The sequence below is a fragment of the Manduca sexta genome, chromosome 11 (assembly GCF_014839805.1).
Source record: "Manduca sexta isolate Smith_Timp_Sample1 chromosome 11, JHU_Msex_v1.0, whole genome shotgun sequence".
In the NCBI taxonomy this organism is placed as follows: Eukaryota; Metazoa; Arthropoda; class Insecta; order Lepidoptera; family Sphingidae; genus Manduca; species Manduca sexta.
In genome coordinates this window covers 12,121,480-12,140,181 of record NC_051125.1, presented here as the reverse complement: position 1 = coordinate 12,140,181, position 18,702 = coordinate 12,121,480, and the positions used below count along the sequence as shown (strand labels likewise).

Below are 18,702 nucleotides of genomic sequence, written 5' to 3'. Positions count from 1 at the left end.
ATTTTTCTAAATTTATTCTGATTTACAATTGATATTTGTACAATTTTAAATAAATATTAGATGGACTGCTTCTCGGCCATTACTTCTACAATACATAAAATGTTAATGAATGTACAAAGCTTCGATCTTAAATCAGGTGAGTTAGTCATCTTTTCTACTATTATTATTCTGGTAAACTAATTATGACCAAGGCAATATAGTTCAGTCCAAATAAAATGTCACACAATTAGAGCTTGCATCTCGACACTATAATGTCGGCATTTAGTCATACGCCTGTATTCATAGATGTTTTTTATCTAAGGACGGAGCAAAGCTGGGCCATAACGCCGTTGTGATTGGCTAATACTGTTATATCTCAATATTAGCCAATCACAACGGCCCTATGTCTACACACTGCGAAGGCTGCCATACCGTCAGGACTGAGAAACAGACTTGATATACCAGCTTTGCTCCGTCCTTAGACAAATAACGTCTATGAATAAGGGGGATACTCATTACACAGTTGTCAACCAGTTTCAACCATACCGCCACCAAGAACCCACAGGAATAACTTACCCGTGCTTCAGTATGGGTCCATTTTGTGACGGCTTTGAGCACAAGTTTAACAACGACTTTGTGGTCGTGAATCTAGGAAACCAAAATAAACATTAGGAACGAATAACGTTGACATTACAAAAGGTGCGTGCGACTTATACCATGTACTCAGTCACAAACTTAGCTCACAAAATCAAAATTTTATATAATTTTTATACTGTTGAGTCCGTAGCAACAATGGTTTCTTCTTTACTGAAATAAACTTCAAAGAGTTAACTTTATTTTATATAAAGTAAAAATGATGTTTTATTGATGTTAATATGTGATGCGTTTCGAAATTTTGACTTTGTTCAGCTACTTTTATGGCTGCTTGTAGGAAGGTTACACTAAATGTAAACTAATATGTACCCACTTTTTAATATAGGACTATATTAACAAATAATCTTTATAATTATTTCAAATTAAACGCTAATCAAAACATTTCTTCTGTACTTTAAAAGTGACACAACTATAATTATTTACATATTTTAGTTAAAGATCCAACGTACCTTACGATGTACGAAACATGAGTACGTACAAGCTAGAAACAAAATTACTTTCATCTCCACAAACGGCAGTCACAGTGCACAATGCAATATGTAAAAATAAAATATGATTTCTAAAAAAAAAAAAATTCACGTCGAATTGATAACCTCCTCCTTTTTTTTTGAAGTCGGTTAAAAAAGGTACTTATTGTTAACATCTAGTTTACTCCTTCCCTGATCATGGTATAAGTTTGCTAGATGTGTAAATGCAAAGTAACAACAAGCACTAACTACTTTTCTATCTTCATGATGCTTTATAAATAGGATTTTTTTATGCTTTAATCTTCTTTGTTGAGGTTTCTTCTATTTATGAAATCTTGATATTTTCCTCGATCACGTTTTCATTTCTTTCTATATATTTTTTTAAATTTGAACTTCGGGATCTGTTATTCCGTGTTATAAGATTGCCCTGAGTTTCGCATTCTGGTCATAAAACGCTTGCGTATGCCTGCAGCGCAGCATTTGTGGTAAAATATCAAAAGAATGAAACATAGTCTAAAATGTATTCCTTGTATGATCTTTTTACCTAACTTCTCCATTTAACGACACTGTGTAATGTTTCTGTACATTTTCCTCTTCCTTTTTTAAGGTAACAAAATCCTTTTCACCTGGCTTTTCCATTTCCCAAGAAATTTATAAAGGCAGTTAAGGTAGTCACACTCTTATATGATACAATAGTCACTAACCTGGTATTAGAAATGAATCCCTGCGCGTTGAAGTCCCCTGTCGAGTTCCACCGCTTGGTGAGGTTGAGGCCAGGGGAGACGCTTTGGTTGCTCGACGTTGAGTTGTTCCGCGACCTGTATAAACTACTGCTAGCAAGCTCTACGTGTAAACAATGGTGATGTTACGAGTATATTTACACACTAGAGTTTTGGGAAAATAAATGAAGATAACGGGAGGTGAGTGTGTTTATCAATAATTCGGATTTAGATTAAATACTTCGTAACATCACCAATGAACATTTGAATTTTATGATCTACGTCTACTTTGTGCTGTATCTACTTTACAATACATAACATTGTCCTTTTATTATTCTTAGTATATTTAAAACTTCACACATTAAACTACTCTAAATAAAATTCTTTATGTTGTAACTATTCTACATAGTACTTAATTTAACGTTGTTCATATCCATATCCCGACAGCTAATATTTTTTATGTTTTAAGTATAATCATGTGATTACTGTTGTCAAAATAAATTATAATAATTTTATATTTGTCTTCAATATTCGTGTATTTTGGTTAATGTAGTTATGCAATTATTTTGTTGTGAAATGTGTACCAGTTATAAGTATGTACCCAGGAAATCTTTATATCTTTGTGATTTTTAAATAATAAACTTCTTTTTTTTAATTCAAGCTCGTGCTGACAAAGTGACTAATGCACGTGATGGTAAGCGCGATGGCGTCCAGATAAAGTATCGAATGGCAAAAGTGGATCTCATGCCGTTCGACACAATTATACCGGCCTACTGAGATGTTTCTTTACACTACTAAAAATGACATATCGTTTGATATATTGTTTTCTATGTGTTTAGCTACCTATGTTAATTTCTTGTCACGTTGATTGTCCTACAATTTCTAATATATTACAACAGGTTTTTATATTGCAGGCGTGACGTAAGTGTACTTTAAACTTGTTTTCTTCAAAGCAGTCACCCAAAAATGGTTCATGGTAGTGACACCATTCTATGCAATGTGTCGTTTCAGCTAAGGTTACGTTCGCCACGACTTTAAGATTTGATCTATACTGCATTCATTATGTTCATTTGTCTTTGGTCGCATTTTATTTCATTGTCAGGTTTAGTTATATTTCTAAAAATTTCGAGTTTGTTTAGCTTGCACGGAAGAGCATTCTCCCGTTGTTTCCTTAGATTCGTATTTGGACTATGTAAACTATGTACACTGATCGATGTTTAGTCAATTCTTTCTTACATCAAGTAATGAAGTAAAAGAAACTTAATCCTGGGTAAGAATATAACTGATTGTTTTATTATCGGCAAGATGCCATAAAGCGTTATTTTATAGTATAAATCATTCTTTTACGCAATTCTTCATCTGAATCTACTGAGCTAGAAACAAAAGTTTGAAAAATATTTCAGAATATAATGGATATAAATATAACTCATAATAATCACATTTTTAATATTTAATGAAAAGAAATTGCTACAGTAAATATAGAATTTTTTTATAATTTAAATATTTTGACTTATACATATTTTGAAACTTGCGGGACTTGCTGCGAATTGTACGGCTTGTGTATAGAACTATTAAAAGTACTGCCACTAGTACAATACACATCTGGAAGTACTTGTGCAATATATTGCAGCAAGTCTTTGTAGTCTCAACTTAGCTTTCTGATGGGTATTCGATAAACACATCTCAAAATTTTCTAATAATTGTCTCAACATGACTACTCTAACCATTACCCTAGCTACCTACACCAAGTACCTGTAGGGCTGCGGCGGGTGCGGCACGTGGTGTGGCGCGGGGGTGGCGCGGGGCGAGGGGGACGGCGCCGGCGACAGCGACGATGACGACGCTGGCGAGTCCGACTGCAGCGAGCCTGTCGACTGGTGCTGCGGACCTCTTCTGTGGAACAAACGGTTTATTATATACTAGCGACCCGCCCCGGCTTCGCACGGGTGCAATGCTCATACTAAATACATTACAGAAAAACTGTGAACGTTGTATAAACAAACATAGCGGCCCGCTCTGGCTTCGCACGGTTGTAACATAACAAAATAACAGTATTTCTTCACTATTTAATGGATGTTATTATACATATAAATCTTCCTCTTGAATCACTCTATTTATTAAAAAAACCGCATCAAAATCCGTTGCGTAGTTTTAAAGATTTAAGCATACAAAGGGGGGACAGACAAAGCGACTTTGTTTTATACTATGTAGTGATTAGAGGTAAGGGCTGAGATCTGCTTTGATGGGACATGTCGACGGTCCCTAAGTATACTATCGAAACTGCAAAATTGCATTTTGCAGATTCAATACTTTGCGTAGGGACTGTCGATATTTAAGCGGTCTTTATTGAAATGAACTGCATTTATTTAAGACAATAAGGATCGAAGTGCTTATCGCCATGGTAATTAATACTAAACAAGCGATGTTTATTCCACGGTCCCCACGTAAAGTATCGAATCAGTAAAATGCAATTTTGCAGATTCGATACTTTACGTAGGGACCGTCGATGTTACTGGTTTAGAAACCCATCTCAAATAATCTGCGAAATGTTCAAGAATTATAATAAGGCAAGCCTAAATGACATGCTTCCCGAATAGCCGGTGACTCTGTTACGCGTACCACAGTACTAAAAATCCTCGCGGATTTATTCTATAGGTTGCCTTGGTTTCTGAAGGTTTGGCAACCATGTGAATGTTAGTTTCGAGGACGTCGTTTCGGTTAACACCGCTAGATGGCACTATTTTGTTTGAATTATATTTAAAGTTTAAGAAAATAAAAATAAATTAGGAAATAATACTCCAGCGGCGATAGCCTAGTTGGGTGTGGAACGGACTGCCGCGACGAATGTCCGCAGGTTCAAAGCCCAAGGGCACACACCTCTGACTTTTCTAAAAAATCATTCGAACCCACGGCCCATAAATTTTATGTAAAAATGTATTAAAAAAATCTAAGACGATAGTCTACCATTCATACCATTCATAATAATAACCAAGAGTATATCTCATGTTATACCTTTGTGGAAGTGATGACGCGCTAGACCCATAACTAGAGGTCCTTTTAGCCGTCTCTCTGTACGAGGGCTGTCTTAAACGCAGCTCCCGCGTGGGGGTGCCCGTAGACCCTGGAATAAAAAACAAAATATATAAATAAATAAATAGCGATATTCATACTGAGCGACGAATCAGGAATGAACGTCGCGGATTTCTCGGGTTTTAGGGAATTTAAGGGAATGCATATCCGTACGTAACCTAAAATTTGTTTTTATAGATCATTTTTGCAGAAGTTTCACCCGAACAGTTTCTTCGTGGTTAAGAAAGGCTCAATATGGCAGTAGGGGAGAATTAAAATGTTCAATATTTCGTATATCATATACAGAATCTGGATACATGTACACTGATGCCTTTTATCACCGAAGAGGTAGCCAAAGGCGCAACTGTCGCACCCACTTTTCATCGTGCCTATTCCGTCCCATTATGTAATACGGGGCGAACCTATCACCATGTCGGGCATAAATTCCAAACTCCGAGATGATGCCGAGTAGAAAACACAATATCAATACCCGACCCGGGATCGAACCCAAAACCTCAGCACCACAGTCGTACTGCTACGCTATGGAGACAGTCAGAATCTCGGTCTTCCCGAATTATTCAAACAAGGCAAACAGTGTGCGTCAACCTTTATTCGCAAGCTAAAGGTTATCCTGCAATCATACTACTGTTATTTTAAGAACAGTATTAGTCATTACTTTCCAAGAACCCTTACGAGAAGGTACGTGATTTTTCCGTGAGAGGTACAAAGGACCTTGCCTCGTGTAGTCACCGCTAGATCTTAAAAACCTGGCCGCGCAGTGAAAGGACATTGAATTAAATAACTTTTGCGAAATATCAGATATTCGCAACGATTTTCGAAATTGTGGCCAAATTTATAATGATGTTGCATTGGATTGTGCGGTTATGTTTTTGTGGTGATAGCGAAATAATTCGGTTATGGACGGACTTTGTCAATGGAGTATCTACGTACTCGTTACATCTGTTAGTTTTCGTTTAGTTATTTTAACTATGAAAGTCACACAATTGTTATTCAAATGAGGTGTGATATTATTAATAAACTCTAGGTGTTTTTGGTCCTCCGAGCCGGACTGTCCTGACTCTGTAGGTACCTTTGCAAGAGCCGATAATACCAGTTCTTTAGTCGAAAGTTTGGAATAAAGCACAGACAGCTATTTGTTATAAGTTTTTGTATTGATCCTATTTCATAACCTGCTACAACTGAACATATTAATCGGTTACAAAATGTAGTTTTTTTTTTATATACATATAACAGCCGACTGTGACTGTGATTGTAAAAATAAGGTTATATTTCTTAAGCGACGTTGAGAATAAGGAAGAAAACTTGTAGAAATCGACTGTCGCAATTAATTTTTTCCGTCTTATCACCAAGCTGTATTGACTTGCGGCAAACATGTGTAAAGAATTATTGAAATATTACCGATAGTGTAAACGTATCTCTAAGTTCTTGGTGGTTATATTTACAGGTGTATTACCTGTGTACGCGCCGTTCCTCTGCGTGGCGGTGGTGGTGGAGGCAGTGGGCGCGCGGCCCTCGAGCGCGTTGAGCCTGCGCAGCGCGTCGGCGAGCGTGGAGCGCAGACACAGCAGCTCCTCGGCCTGGCGCGCGCACCGCACCTCCAGCTCCGCCACGCGCGCAGCCAGCCCCGCGCCCTCGCCCTCTAGCATCTCATCTGGAACCAAACAACTTTACTGTTCAATATGGTCCTAATCATGGCCGCAGATGGCGTTATGGATCGGTTCCACTGTAAATCACTGTTAGAGACTTGCAGCGGGAAAGACTTAAATCGCATGCGAAGTTGCAACACCTAGTTTTATAAAGCCTTTTTGAATGGAAACACTGTGCAATTATTAAAGCATAATATATATTAAAGCATAGAATATGTTGACGAATACGTGTACCTCGGACAAGCAGTCTCATTTAAAAACTATACCAGCAATGAGATACAAAGGAGAATAGCTACGGCATGGAAGAAATATTGGAGCATGAAAGAAATAATGAAAAACAAACAAATAAATATATGTACAAAGAAAAAGCTATATGAGATAACAATACTGCCATGCTTGACATATGGTTGCCAAACCTGGTCATTAAAGAAAGAAGATGAAAATAGACTAGCTATCTGCCAAAGAAAAATGGAAAGAAGTATGTTGGGAATAAAACAAAAAGAAAAAATCAACAATACAACTATACGAGAAAAAACCAAACTAATTAGTGTGATAAAAGTGATACGATCTTTAAAGTGGAAATGGGCAGGACACATTTGTAGGATGGCAAATAATAGATGGGCAAAAATTATAACGGAATGGATACCACGAAATAATACGAGAGGTAGGGGTCGACCAATGAGGAGATGGAAAGATATTTTCTTGAAGTTAGCAGGACCAGACTGGATGACGAAAGCAAGAGATAGGAAGCAGTGGAAGTCGATGGGGGAGGCCTACGCCGAGGGGGCGACTACTACGTGAAGGTGTAACAATAATGTAAAGTATATTAAGTCCTTTGAAATGTATGTAAGTAGTAGAAATAAAGGCTTATTTATTTATTTATTTATTTATTTAATATATATTAAAGCAACGGAAATTGTAATTTGCTATTAAAAAAAGAGGTTATATAACCTTTAAATAAATGATCTGTCCCTCTATGTTCTACATTAAAAGTATAAATATAATAAAGCAACGCATATTGTAATATGCTATTACAAAAAAAATAACCTTTGAATAAACTATCTGTCCTTCAGTGTACATAAAAATATAAAATATAACAAAACATATCTTAAATTTGCAAAGCGCAGATTTAATAAGAACCTAAATCTGCGCTTTGCAAATTATTTATGATCAAATAAATCTTCCGTATTACGCTATTTTTAAACATTCATCCTAAACACATGTAAGGCGTAAGACATTATTTATCAATTTGTTAATAACTTGTAAATAAAATCTTCGAAATACTGATTAATCACAAATTAAGTAGCATTAGTGATTGACGCGGCTTTGCTTACGTAAGCAAGTCCTTGAACCAAAGCTTGTTGAGTTCATTAGTACGATTGTTTGTGCAACTGATAACCCTCGTCTGGCCAGTCAAATAATTACAAAATTACAGCGGTCAGAATGACACTTGTGTGGACAAACTACCCTCTTTACAAAATTATGCACTCTGTTGCAGTTATAATAAAAATATGACATCTGTATGTATGTCTAAATTGAAATTATTTGGAAATAGGCAGAAATTTTCGCGTTAGCTTTTGAAAAAAAAAAAAAACTATTTGTTTACAATAATGGTTTTGATAATTGTAATGCAAGAACAATTTCATTTACAGCCTTTTTCAATTAACGATTCTAACTCCAATCTTCAAGCTGATTGCGAGAATGAATCAATCAAAATAACTCATTTATTTGTATGTCAAAAAAATCTACGTTCTGATTGGTCCATGATAGATTGAAAACAAGTGGAATCGTTTATTGAAAATGGCTTTAGAGAAGAACGCCTCACTGTTAGTAATTACACCTGTATATATTGTACTATCATCATCCATTAAGAAGTCCACTGCTCATCGTAGGCCTCTCCCAAATGTTTCAGATCGACCTATTAGAACTTTATTTACCACCGTACATAGCAATTCAAATAAATATAATGGGCCTCCTATCTCTCCACATGTCTATCGTATATTTAAATAATGGGTTTTGAAGTCCTCACGCGTCGTCAACGATTAATGACATTATCATTGCCTCGCGTCGGTCGGTCAACGTTTCACAACATCATTGTCAACTTCACTTTCAGGTCAGGCGGCTAAGCAACGAAATTGGTGCGCAAATTGTGCACGCTGCACTGTTCTATTGTGTCCAAAACAATGGCCGGCGAATTCGACACATGCTTGAATTCGCGGAGCATACGACATGTAATTTACAAATGAATATCTTGTATACCTATATTTGCATACTAAAAAGTTTTAACAAATATAAGCTTTCGACACTCATTCTCCTGATAAAAGCATTTCCAAAAAACCGTTCTTTCATTTATTAACAAATTCTTCCAAATTTCACACATTTTTCCACGGAAAATACGAATTTCCATACAATTTATCATTCCCTTAGGAGATGAATTTAAAAAATCTTTTCGAAATGGTAATCACCGTACACCTCTATAGACTTCGAAACGTTTGTACCCCTTAAGTCCCAACCCTACAACCCCAAGGACCTGCGTGTAATAGTACTCTCAAGTTTACAAGTTGAAAGTGCATTTAGAGTGGTTGAGCCGAAGGTCGACGCGTTCGCTCCATGTTTATGTAATACCTACGTAGACAGGTGTCTAACTGGATATAAATCGAGTAGTTATAGGACATGTTTTTTAATTGTAATAGTAAATTGTCTTATAAGATAGAATAATTGCGGAGAAAAATGGTACTCGACCACAAAATGAGGGTAGAAGTTACTGGACACAAACGCAGCTTTCTGCCAATTCAAATGTTGCGTTGACGTAACATGCTTGTAATTTTTTTTGTCGCAAGTGACCTACATCAAGTAAAAGCACTACAATGCGCTCCTACTATAAAACTGACTGCAGCCGTTACGTTTAAGATGTACCCCGCCTGAGAAATAATGCAATTCTTCGCAACAAACCACTAGGTATGGTTTGCACAAAATATCGGATGCAACACTAATAAAAAAATATTCAATAGAACATATTGACTCGTATCGTTTTATGTAAATACAAAGATTAATTAATCTATAAATAGCCGTATTAATATGGCATGAAATTGATAAGGCATCGATCGTCAACAAGCCCGAATATGGACCGGTTCTCTCATGAATTATTTATCAAATGTTTTTGCTGTCCGTATAAACTTTTCATGTTTATTGTAAGTAGAATGTTCTATACGGCTCCCAATGATTACATATGTAATCAATACAAATACTTTTCTTTTGACTCAGGTCGCTTTTACATGGTATCCTAAGTTGTCCACTATGTTTGCTACACTAATAATTATACTTAATGTCCTGTTTCAAGCTTCAAGTAAATTTTATTTGACAGTTCATATTAAACTAATGTAGATAGTACTCATTTTATTACCATTTATTTGGAAACATAGATTAGTGTGCCTTTTGTATTAGGTCGACTTATACATTTATGGACGACTAGTATATACTTAGAAATTATGAAACAGGCACTCAATGGCCTTAAGGTTGAAAGCCTTTGATTAGCGGAAAAAAGGCAAATTAGATTTCTCTTAACAGACGCTAGAATTATGTCAGCCTTTTTATACATACAGTAATTGAATAATCAATACTTTTTAGTCCTCAACATATATGACAGCAACTCTACTATGTAACTTTGGTTATGTTTACTTACGCCACGCAGCATACACGTCGTTCATCGTGTCTCCGGGCGAGTCGCTCGCCCTGGAGCTGCGCGACTCCCGGTCTTGGCTCTCCATCGTGGCCATCACTCGCTTTGGCACATACTCTCACTTCATTATTACTGAGTTTATTTCAGGTGTTGCGTCTGCGTGTATTTTGCTATATGGTTTATAACATCAGTGTTCACATTGTGTAGTTCAAAAGTACTAAGACTAGTTTAGTCAGCTAGCAAAGTTCTTGTAAACATTTTTAGGAGAAAAGGACTTCACGACTAACCCACATTGATCTACGCCGTCAATACTAGATCCAATGTTCTCTATTAATAGCCAGGTAATGAGGAATTATATACACATATGTTTTCAAAAAAAATACGTGCAAATAAAATGAATATTACGATTAAATTTCAATTTCACAAAACCCGATTAAAAAAATATAAACGAACGCTTTCAGACCTCTAGAGAAATTATATAGCACTATCTCATCTTACGATCCCTAGGGAGCGAAATTTGTTTCCTCTTCCATCCCACGACAAGCCAATATAAATTTTCAATAACAATTTACGTAAGTCCAGTACATTACTTGCGCCGCAGGACCTTTCAAACGAAATAAATAATAGCAATGTTGTAGACGTTTTAAATTTATTGATCTTGGTTCGCTACAAAGTATTAAATACAGTGTTCAATGAACACAGGTCTTGTGCCTTTTGCTTTATAATGTAGTGGGTCCTTGCATTCAGAATAGTGCACGTCAATTTGATTTGACTAATGTAGTGGTGTAGTTTCATTGCGGCCGCGGTACGACATGGCGCTAAAATTTCGAGGACAACGTGAAATTTATTCTGCGATAATTTTTCTGCCCAATATCAGTCCAGAGTCTAGAATTTGTGCCGGATATCCCTAATCACATCATAGGATGGAAAAAAGGGGGTGCTTCGATTTTATCTCTCCCCACTCCTTTGGGTTAAAGGCGTGATGTGTTTTGAATTTGATTTGTTTTATTATCAATAAAAGTAATGATTCTTTAAACTTCGTAAAACTAGTTCCTTATAAGGTAAAGAACCCCAGAAAATACCATAAAACGAAATCAATACCCAATTAGCGAAGTAATGACGCATTAAATTAAGAAAATAACGTCTAACCAAAACTTAAAAAAGACAAGAATTACTGAATTAACTAATAATGATTGCTATGGTAATACCCCGATTCAGTATTGGAACAAAACACCTTATTAAGGTAAAGCCAAACACAACGAGAACAATAAGGTGCGTTGTAACACATCAGTTTCCAGCATTTTGTGGAATCCGGCGAGTAACGGTGCATACTCGTTTGACTCCACTTGCGTTTTCATATGCAAATTGTATTGCGTTCGGATCGGAATGTATGGGTATTTCGGATTCATATGCTTATAGTATATGCAAAGAGTATAAATATATAGTGTGAGTAAAAAGGTTTTTTTTTTATGCAGGCACGGTAAAATGACCCCACTGATGGTAAGTGGAGTGGAGTCCAATAGAACGTCGACTGACGAGAGATGATCACCCCTCGGCATTCGACACAATTCTGCCGGCCTGTTGGAACCGGATTTACACAGGCTGATCCTGGAACTCGACATACGTGGGCCACTTTGGTGGGTTTTAACAATTTGTGTACGGTGGCCGTATTCCAGGCGGATATAAAATTTAATCTACCGCTAGCATATCAATAATGATTTAGTATAAAAGGAAAATATTTTTTATCACAACAATAATTATATTAACCAAAGTTTTAACTAATTGCTTTTAGTTTTGTCACTTAACAAAACCAAATTGAAGATTTTGTATCGAGTGTAGTATACAATTGTAATATTCCAGACACGGTATAGTTTAAGTTATGCCTAATACGAAAGAAATCCGCAGTTTGGTCTACAGGTTAATGGAACGCGAAAGACTCAACTCATCGAGCAAAAAATGCAACAAAAAATGTAAACACTTTAGTTATCTGACAAGAACCCACGGAAATCCATCAAAGAAATAAAAGTATATAGCCAATAAAATCTAATCGACGATGTTCGTAATGTAGTTTTAGAATCATCAAACGGTTAAGAGTCAAGGTTATTGCCGCAAACGTTTGTTGTTAGACTCGTGTAGATATTTTTTTATTGCTTTGAATGACGAGAGGAGCTTGCCGTTCAACTGATGGTAAATGATACGACCGCCCATAAACAGCACAAACACCATCCAACATCTTAAATTACAGTACAAGTATTGTTTGGTATTCCACTGCGCTCACAATCCTGAGACATGAGATGTTAAGTCTTATTATGTCCAGAAGTTACGCTGGTTACAATGTTCTTCAAACCGGAACGCAGCAGTGACTACACACTACTACTTGGCGGCAGAAATAGATATTGCGGAGGTACGTACCCGAGTGGTCTCTCTCTCTCACATATGAGAGACCTACCACCTATTGTAAGTTGTAAGTAAGTAAACAAGACAAGAAATACGTACACTCTGATTCTTGTATTAAACGAACTACACATCACAACAAATATATTTTAAGATTAACGTTAGCGTGGATAAATTGTCCATCAATGAAATGATCATAAACAGTTTCAGATAGAATTGAGTTTAATTGATTATCGGTTGATGTTAGAAACATGTTTGGAAGAGGGTCATCAAGATGCACCTGTCGGTACCGTTCGACGGCACCATTGGACTTCATCGGAACGCGTTGATTATGCAGCTTTTGTCCTAATTACTTTTATTTAGGTCAAACCTGTCAGTAATGTTGAGTACAATAACGAATATTCGATGTTTTTTTTAACTGATGTGGAAGGCATGGGCGTAAACATGAATGGCTCTAACAGTACCCATACCAACTAGAATTTTCTTAATTATTTTATTTATTGCATGACATTGTACTAAACTCATGACCCTGAGACCTTAGAAGATAAGTTATACACTATCTAGTATTTATACTAATGGCATTCGAACCTGTAAACAATTATGCTAGCACTGTTACTTCGTGGCACAAATAGTCAAAGCTTTAGCTAAGGTACCATAACGTTAATGAAAATTAAAGACTGTTGCACTAGCATACATCAGATTACAGAGAAAAATTACTACAACATTTAATTTTGCTTTAAACGTTTAAATACGAAGAAATAAACTAACAAAAACCTCATCCAAAATGGATGTAATTTTAACGAAAATGACCGAGCCGTTTATTTCGATTGTCTCCAAATATTTTGCTTCCAATTAAGTCAATTATGGGTAATTTTCTCATTTACGTCAGTCTGCCATTTAAGTTTGCGTTCAACCGGCCATTACCGTTTGTCATTACCGAAATGTATGTGGCGTAAATCACGCGGCAGTACCAATTAAATTCATAAGGTAACGCGCAAGTTGAAGTTCATCTTTTAGGAGTTTTAATTTTTTTAAATGAAAAGCCTCTGTGAGCCGCAACAACATATTATATTGGCGTAATAGGTTATATGGGAAGTGCTAACATGGTTGATAAATAACATGTCTCAGTTCTAAAAGAAGCGACCACCACAATATGAGAAATAAAAATATAAATGAACCCTGAAGAGCTGAACAAGGCTACACATAACAAAGTCCTTGAAACTACACACAGTATTCACATAAAAACGAGATTTGGCAACCCGGCGACGGTCGGTAAGTTCAATGCTCCAATAACATCTTACACAACAGAGATTAGTAAATCACGAAGCGAGGAAACAGCAGTTTATCTCGCATCAGAGAGAGGCAAAAATACAATACTAAGGTGAGAACAATCCCACGTAAGAAAGTTAAAACTCGTGGGAATTTATATGAGAATGGAAAAGGACCGTTTGTTCGATAGCGTCTGTTAATTACTAGTTTTTGGGTCAAAGTCAACGGTGCTATCCTGATCTAGATTTCTATAATTTGGCTAAAGAGTTGAGATTCATATGGTAGGATATGAAATAGGTGCACCATAAACCGCTATTAACTTACTGATTTTTTTAATTAATAATGCGTCACTAACATAGTTTTATGAATAAATCTTTTTCAAAATTACTTTAAGTACTGAAAAAACTATATTGAGAGAATAATAAATTATAATCATTATTCATGAGTATAGTAATCAAATATTCACAGACTTTAAGTAACTAACAAATATTTCAAATTTCCAAAATGAAACCTTATGCCTATCATAGGTGGATGTATCTTACGAGTATTCAAATTCCATAATCATTGAAAACAAAGTAGTAAAAGATAATGATGCAACAAACAATACACGAGGAACAGCTGAGTGTACAAACGTAACAAGAAGCTGAAGGTCATTTTACTGAATAGAAAAGGAGCTTGAGTATTGTCACGATGTTGAATTTTAAAAAGGTTCTAGAAAATAGTCTCATAAATAAAATATTTTTATAGGAATTGAAGAGAAGGAGTGCGTATTTACGAGATTTTGGTGCTATATAAAGTGTAGACGCAGTTATATACCTAAATTCATCTTTGGTGATAAAGTCCAGTGCTTTATTTACCAAATAAAACTAAATTTAGACGTCACCTTAACCTTAAGTAAACCTATGTTATGTAGACAAATGTAACGGCCCGTAAGTTAAAAGGCAAAAAACGCTAACAATGAAAGTACAAAATCAGAAATATGTTTGATGCATAGGCAATGTTGTAAGGAAAGACTTTGAAAACTTTGTGTTTGAAAAGAAAGTATGATACCGAATGCGAAAGATAAGACGAAAGAACAAACTTCAGTTTCCAATATGCAAGTTTTCTTTACAGGCAAAAATAAACATTCGTATTGAAAACTTGGAAGTAATAAAACTGGTGCAGTCTAATAAAAGATCGTATCTTTCTGAACAATAAAACGATTTACAGCATTTTCTTAAAACAAACTATAAATAGAATTGAAGTCTGATATAACTGAGTATGACGAAACAAAACATCTAATGACTTAGGATGATAAACGCAATGTTACGCAGTTTGTATTTTAAAGTTTCTAATGGTGTTTCCAGGCTAGCACTTCCCATAATCGTGCGCTGTGCTCATCTCCGGTACTCAAGAGTTATATAAGAAATATAACTGAGAGGGATGTCACATAGAATATTACTACAACAATAAATTACAGTAAATTTATTGGTTGTTACATATCATTTATGTATACTTGTTTGTAACTAAAACATGAGCCCATACAGCACATGAAATATTTAAAAGATACGATATTGTTATTCAAGATCTTTTATTAATGGTGTAGAATATTTTAAGATAACATCGAATATATATAAAATGGAACAAGATTGTAGTAAGTTTAAAAGAATATAACGAACGTGTAATGGTGTGATTTGGGACTAGTACTTAAATGGACGTAATTGTAATTTTTTCCACGAATAACTATAGCTATTGTAGAGAAATATAGCTGGGCACATAGCAGTGAAATCGATAAAGGTTTTTAATTGCGTTAGTTGTCGTGTCACGGGAAACAAATAAGGTGTGCACTTCTCTAACCATCCTTTAGAGGTTAGGGATTAAAACAGCCAACATATTCAATTTAACGTACACATTATTACGAATATCGACAACTCATACTTTAATTCAGCAAATACATTTACGACCAGCCAAATAATAACTACCATAACAATAAGACAAATACTATTAGCTAATAACCAACCAAATCATGTCTAACATTCGTGCCATAATGTTCGCTGCAGGAAGTAAAGTTCCGCTCGATTACCCACGGGCGCCGTCGAGTCTAGACTCAGATGCCAGTTTGGCAGGAGCCACACTGGCGGAAGATTGTGTAAGTATCTGACATCGGGGCTTTATTATGCGTGATGGATGGTTGAGAATGTTCATTATAGGCTCAAGCCTTCATCCTTATGCTATTGGGTTTTTCTTCTGCCGCTTAAGGCAATGGACTTGCTTTTTATTACATGGGATCTATCATTGATGGAGAATTGTGGGAGAAATAAGTTACAGTATGTGGGTATCTAACTTTAAAATGGTAGCTGTAATTTTTAATGCTTGATTCGCTACATTAACGTTGATAAAGTTATTACTCCGTTATTTTCATGTTTTGAAAAGAACACTCACACGACTTAAATTGACCTTCTTGGAAATCGAACCTCGAAGCTCACGATTTACAACCCACAAACGCTACCACTACTGATGTATCCATAAAAATTGCAATGTTGCGATAATGGAATAAAAAAGAAATCTAAATTTTAAGACGTTCATTTATTAAAACATTTCGATTGATGGTAAACGCCGTGACAGGTCATAAACAGTAACAACTATACTTAAAATTTCTGACTGTAAAATACAGCATGGCACCGTCCTTCCATAATACTCTGTCTCAACAAGGTGATAGTAAAACGGTTTTATATATGCCGTGATCTACACATTTCGCAATTATCGAAAATATTATTACCATACATCTAAGCAGCACAGGTATAAATATTAAATACTCCTACACATCCTTTCCCAAGTGAAGTATCTACTGCGGATCTGATAGGTACAAAGGATATGACGTCCGGTAACACGTCTATGGCAACCAAGTCATCTGCGCGTGCGCAGCATGGAAATGTATTTTATGCGGGATTTTCCAAACTGCCAATTGCAAGACATTTTATTGAATGACGTATAGTGTTATTTAGATGTCTTAGTCGAAGGGTGAAGCGTACATGTGATTCTTGAATAAAGAAAAACTTAACATTCCAGATTTTGGCGCCATTTTGATGTAATGAGATAGGGATAAAATATAAATCTACTAATATTATTGCCATATGGGGAATATCATTTTATTCCCTAAAAAATTAAGAACCTTATTCAAAGAAGTAATAAAAAAATATATATTAAAAGATGTGCTGTATAAAAATAATATTTTGTAGCTTAAGAATTTTACGGTAACCTACCAACACGATTGATATTCTGAGCCCATAGCCCTACAGAGTAATGACACTACATCTTTGCAAATCGGTACAATCCTTTTGTGGAAAGACTAGACTAATGCACTAATAAGCATAGCAAAAGCAGTCACGATGGGTTTAAAGACAGCCTACCCACAAAGAAAGTCGTGTCAATTCAAATACAAATCTATCTTGCAGACATTTACAATAGATATTCAGATGAAGGGGTAAATGCGACAGTTGAATATATAGATACCTGTGTGTTAAAAATACATCGTAGATTTTGTCACGAAGCAAAAACTTCAATCGCCCTCAGTGATCAGCCATAGAGATAGAAGGTTAATTTCATACAATTATGATTACAATTAATCAATCTAAATTTAATTATATAAAAATTAATACGTACGCAAAATATACTTGAAAATAGCAAAACAGAATACATAAATGATGTAGGACAAACAAAAACTGTAGAATAAGGTACAAGGAAATAATAAATAAACAAAACTATTATTAAGATAATATTTCTCTTACCCTGCTGCCAGGGAAACCGAGATAAAATATTTGGAGGAAGATTATCGCGATCAGAAATCTGACCTTATCGTGGTCTATATTATCAAAAATCATCTCAAGTAGCTCCATCGTCAGTAAAACTTATATTACTAGATCCGGCTGACGCCATCATGGCTGCGATTCGAGCTGTCGTGAATAACAATAATTATTTAAGGTTATTTAGACGTGAGGTGTAGTCTTCAGTACACCTATTAACCTCGAATCTAAATATGAATGAATTTAATTAGATTTATTGTTTCGACGAGCCTCATTGGATGCGAATGTTCAATGTGATGTTAACTATATTTAATAATGTTCAATCATAAAGAGCTATACAATGAAGCCATTCAACAATGAATTTATAAAGCTAAAAGATGTAGAAAAAAATAATAAAAGAATTTGAGGAAAGTAGAAAAGGCGAAGTAGAGACGATCAATACAGCGAATATTTTATGCATTGATCAAAACCCCAATACGGAAGTAGAAGAGTTTTTATTTCTGCCTCCTCTTTGATCTTACATTCTGGTATACCATAAGGTTGCATTTTATTTGGGGTAGTGTTTATTTGCTATCAACAAGTTCATTTGATATGTCCATATGCAGTAAATTTGTTTGTAAGAAATATACCTATAAAACATACTTTTTTTTTTAACATCGACGATTAAGTTACACTCTGAATGTTAAGCCCACTGAGTATTCACAAACAGTGGCATTATTACTCAAATTTTGGAATTACAAACTACTATTTTGTGAATCTGTCATTAAATATATATGTGCTTAGTGGTGCTTAGCGACACATAGCAGATCCCACAATGGCTAGAATATAATAGACAATCTATACATATAATAAATCGCTTTTTGGGTCATTACATTAAGTATTTAAAACTATAACTGGAATACGCGAGCAATATTAATAAAGTGGCCAATTTGAAGGGTTAATATAGTCTACCAGCTATTTCAATTTTAAAATCTCATCGTATTATATTAAGATATTTTAGCTGGCCATATAAATGAACGGTAT

The 18,702-nt window shown here is 35.3% G+C and overlaps 1 protein-coding gene across 5 annotated transcripts in view; it reads right to left on the bottom strand.

The window, feature by feature from the left end:
- LOC115451281 (echinoderm microtubule-associated protein-like 2) overlaps window positions 1–18,702 on the bottom strand; it is an 87,701-nt gene that overhangs the window by 23,840 nt on the left and 45,159 nt on the right. For 3 of the 5 annotated variants that reach the window (XM_037437390.1, XM_037437388.1, XM_037437391.1), the window contains 5 exons: window positions 6,363–6,560; window positions 4,832–4,940; window positions 3,572–3,712; window positions 1,805–1,918; window positions 556–627 (listed from right to left, as the gene is read on the bottom strand). In XM_037437390.1, the coding sequence (XP_037293287.1) occupies window positions 556–627; window positions 1,805–1,918; window positions 3,572–3,712; window positions 4,832–4,940; window positions 6,363–6,560 (634 nt within the window). Of the gene's footprint in view, window positions 1–555; window positions 628–1,804; window positions 1,919–3,571; window positions 3,713–4,831; window positions 4,941–6,362; window positions 6,561–10,237; window positions 10,377–18,702 lie in introns of those variants that run through there. The other 2 variants (XM_037437389.1, XM_037437392.1) reach the window with 2 other exon arrangements.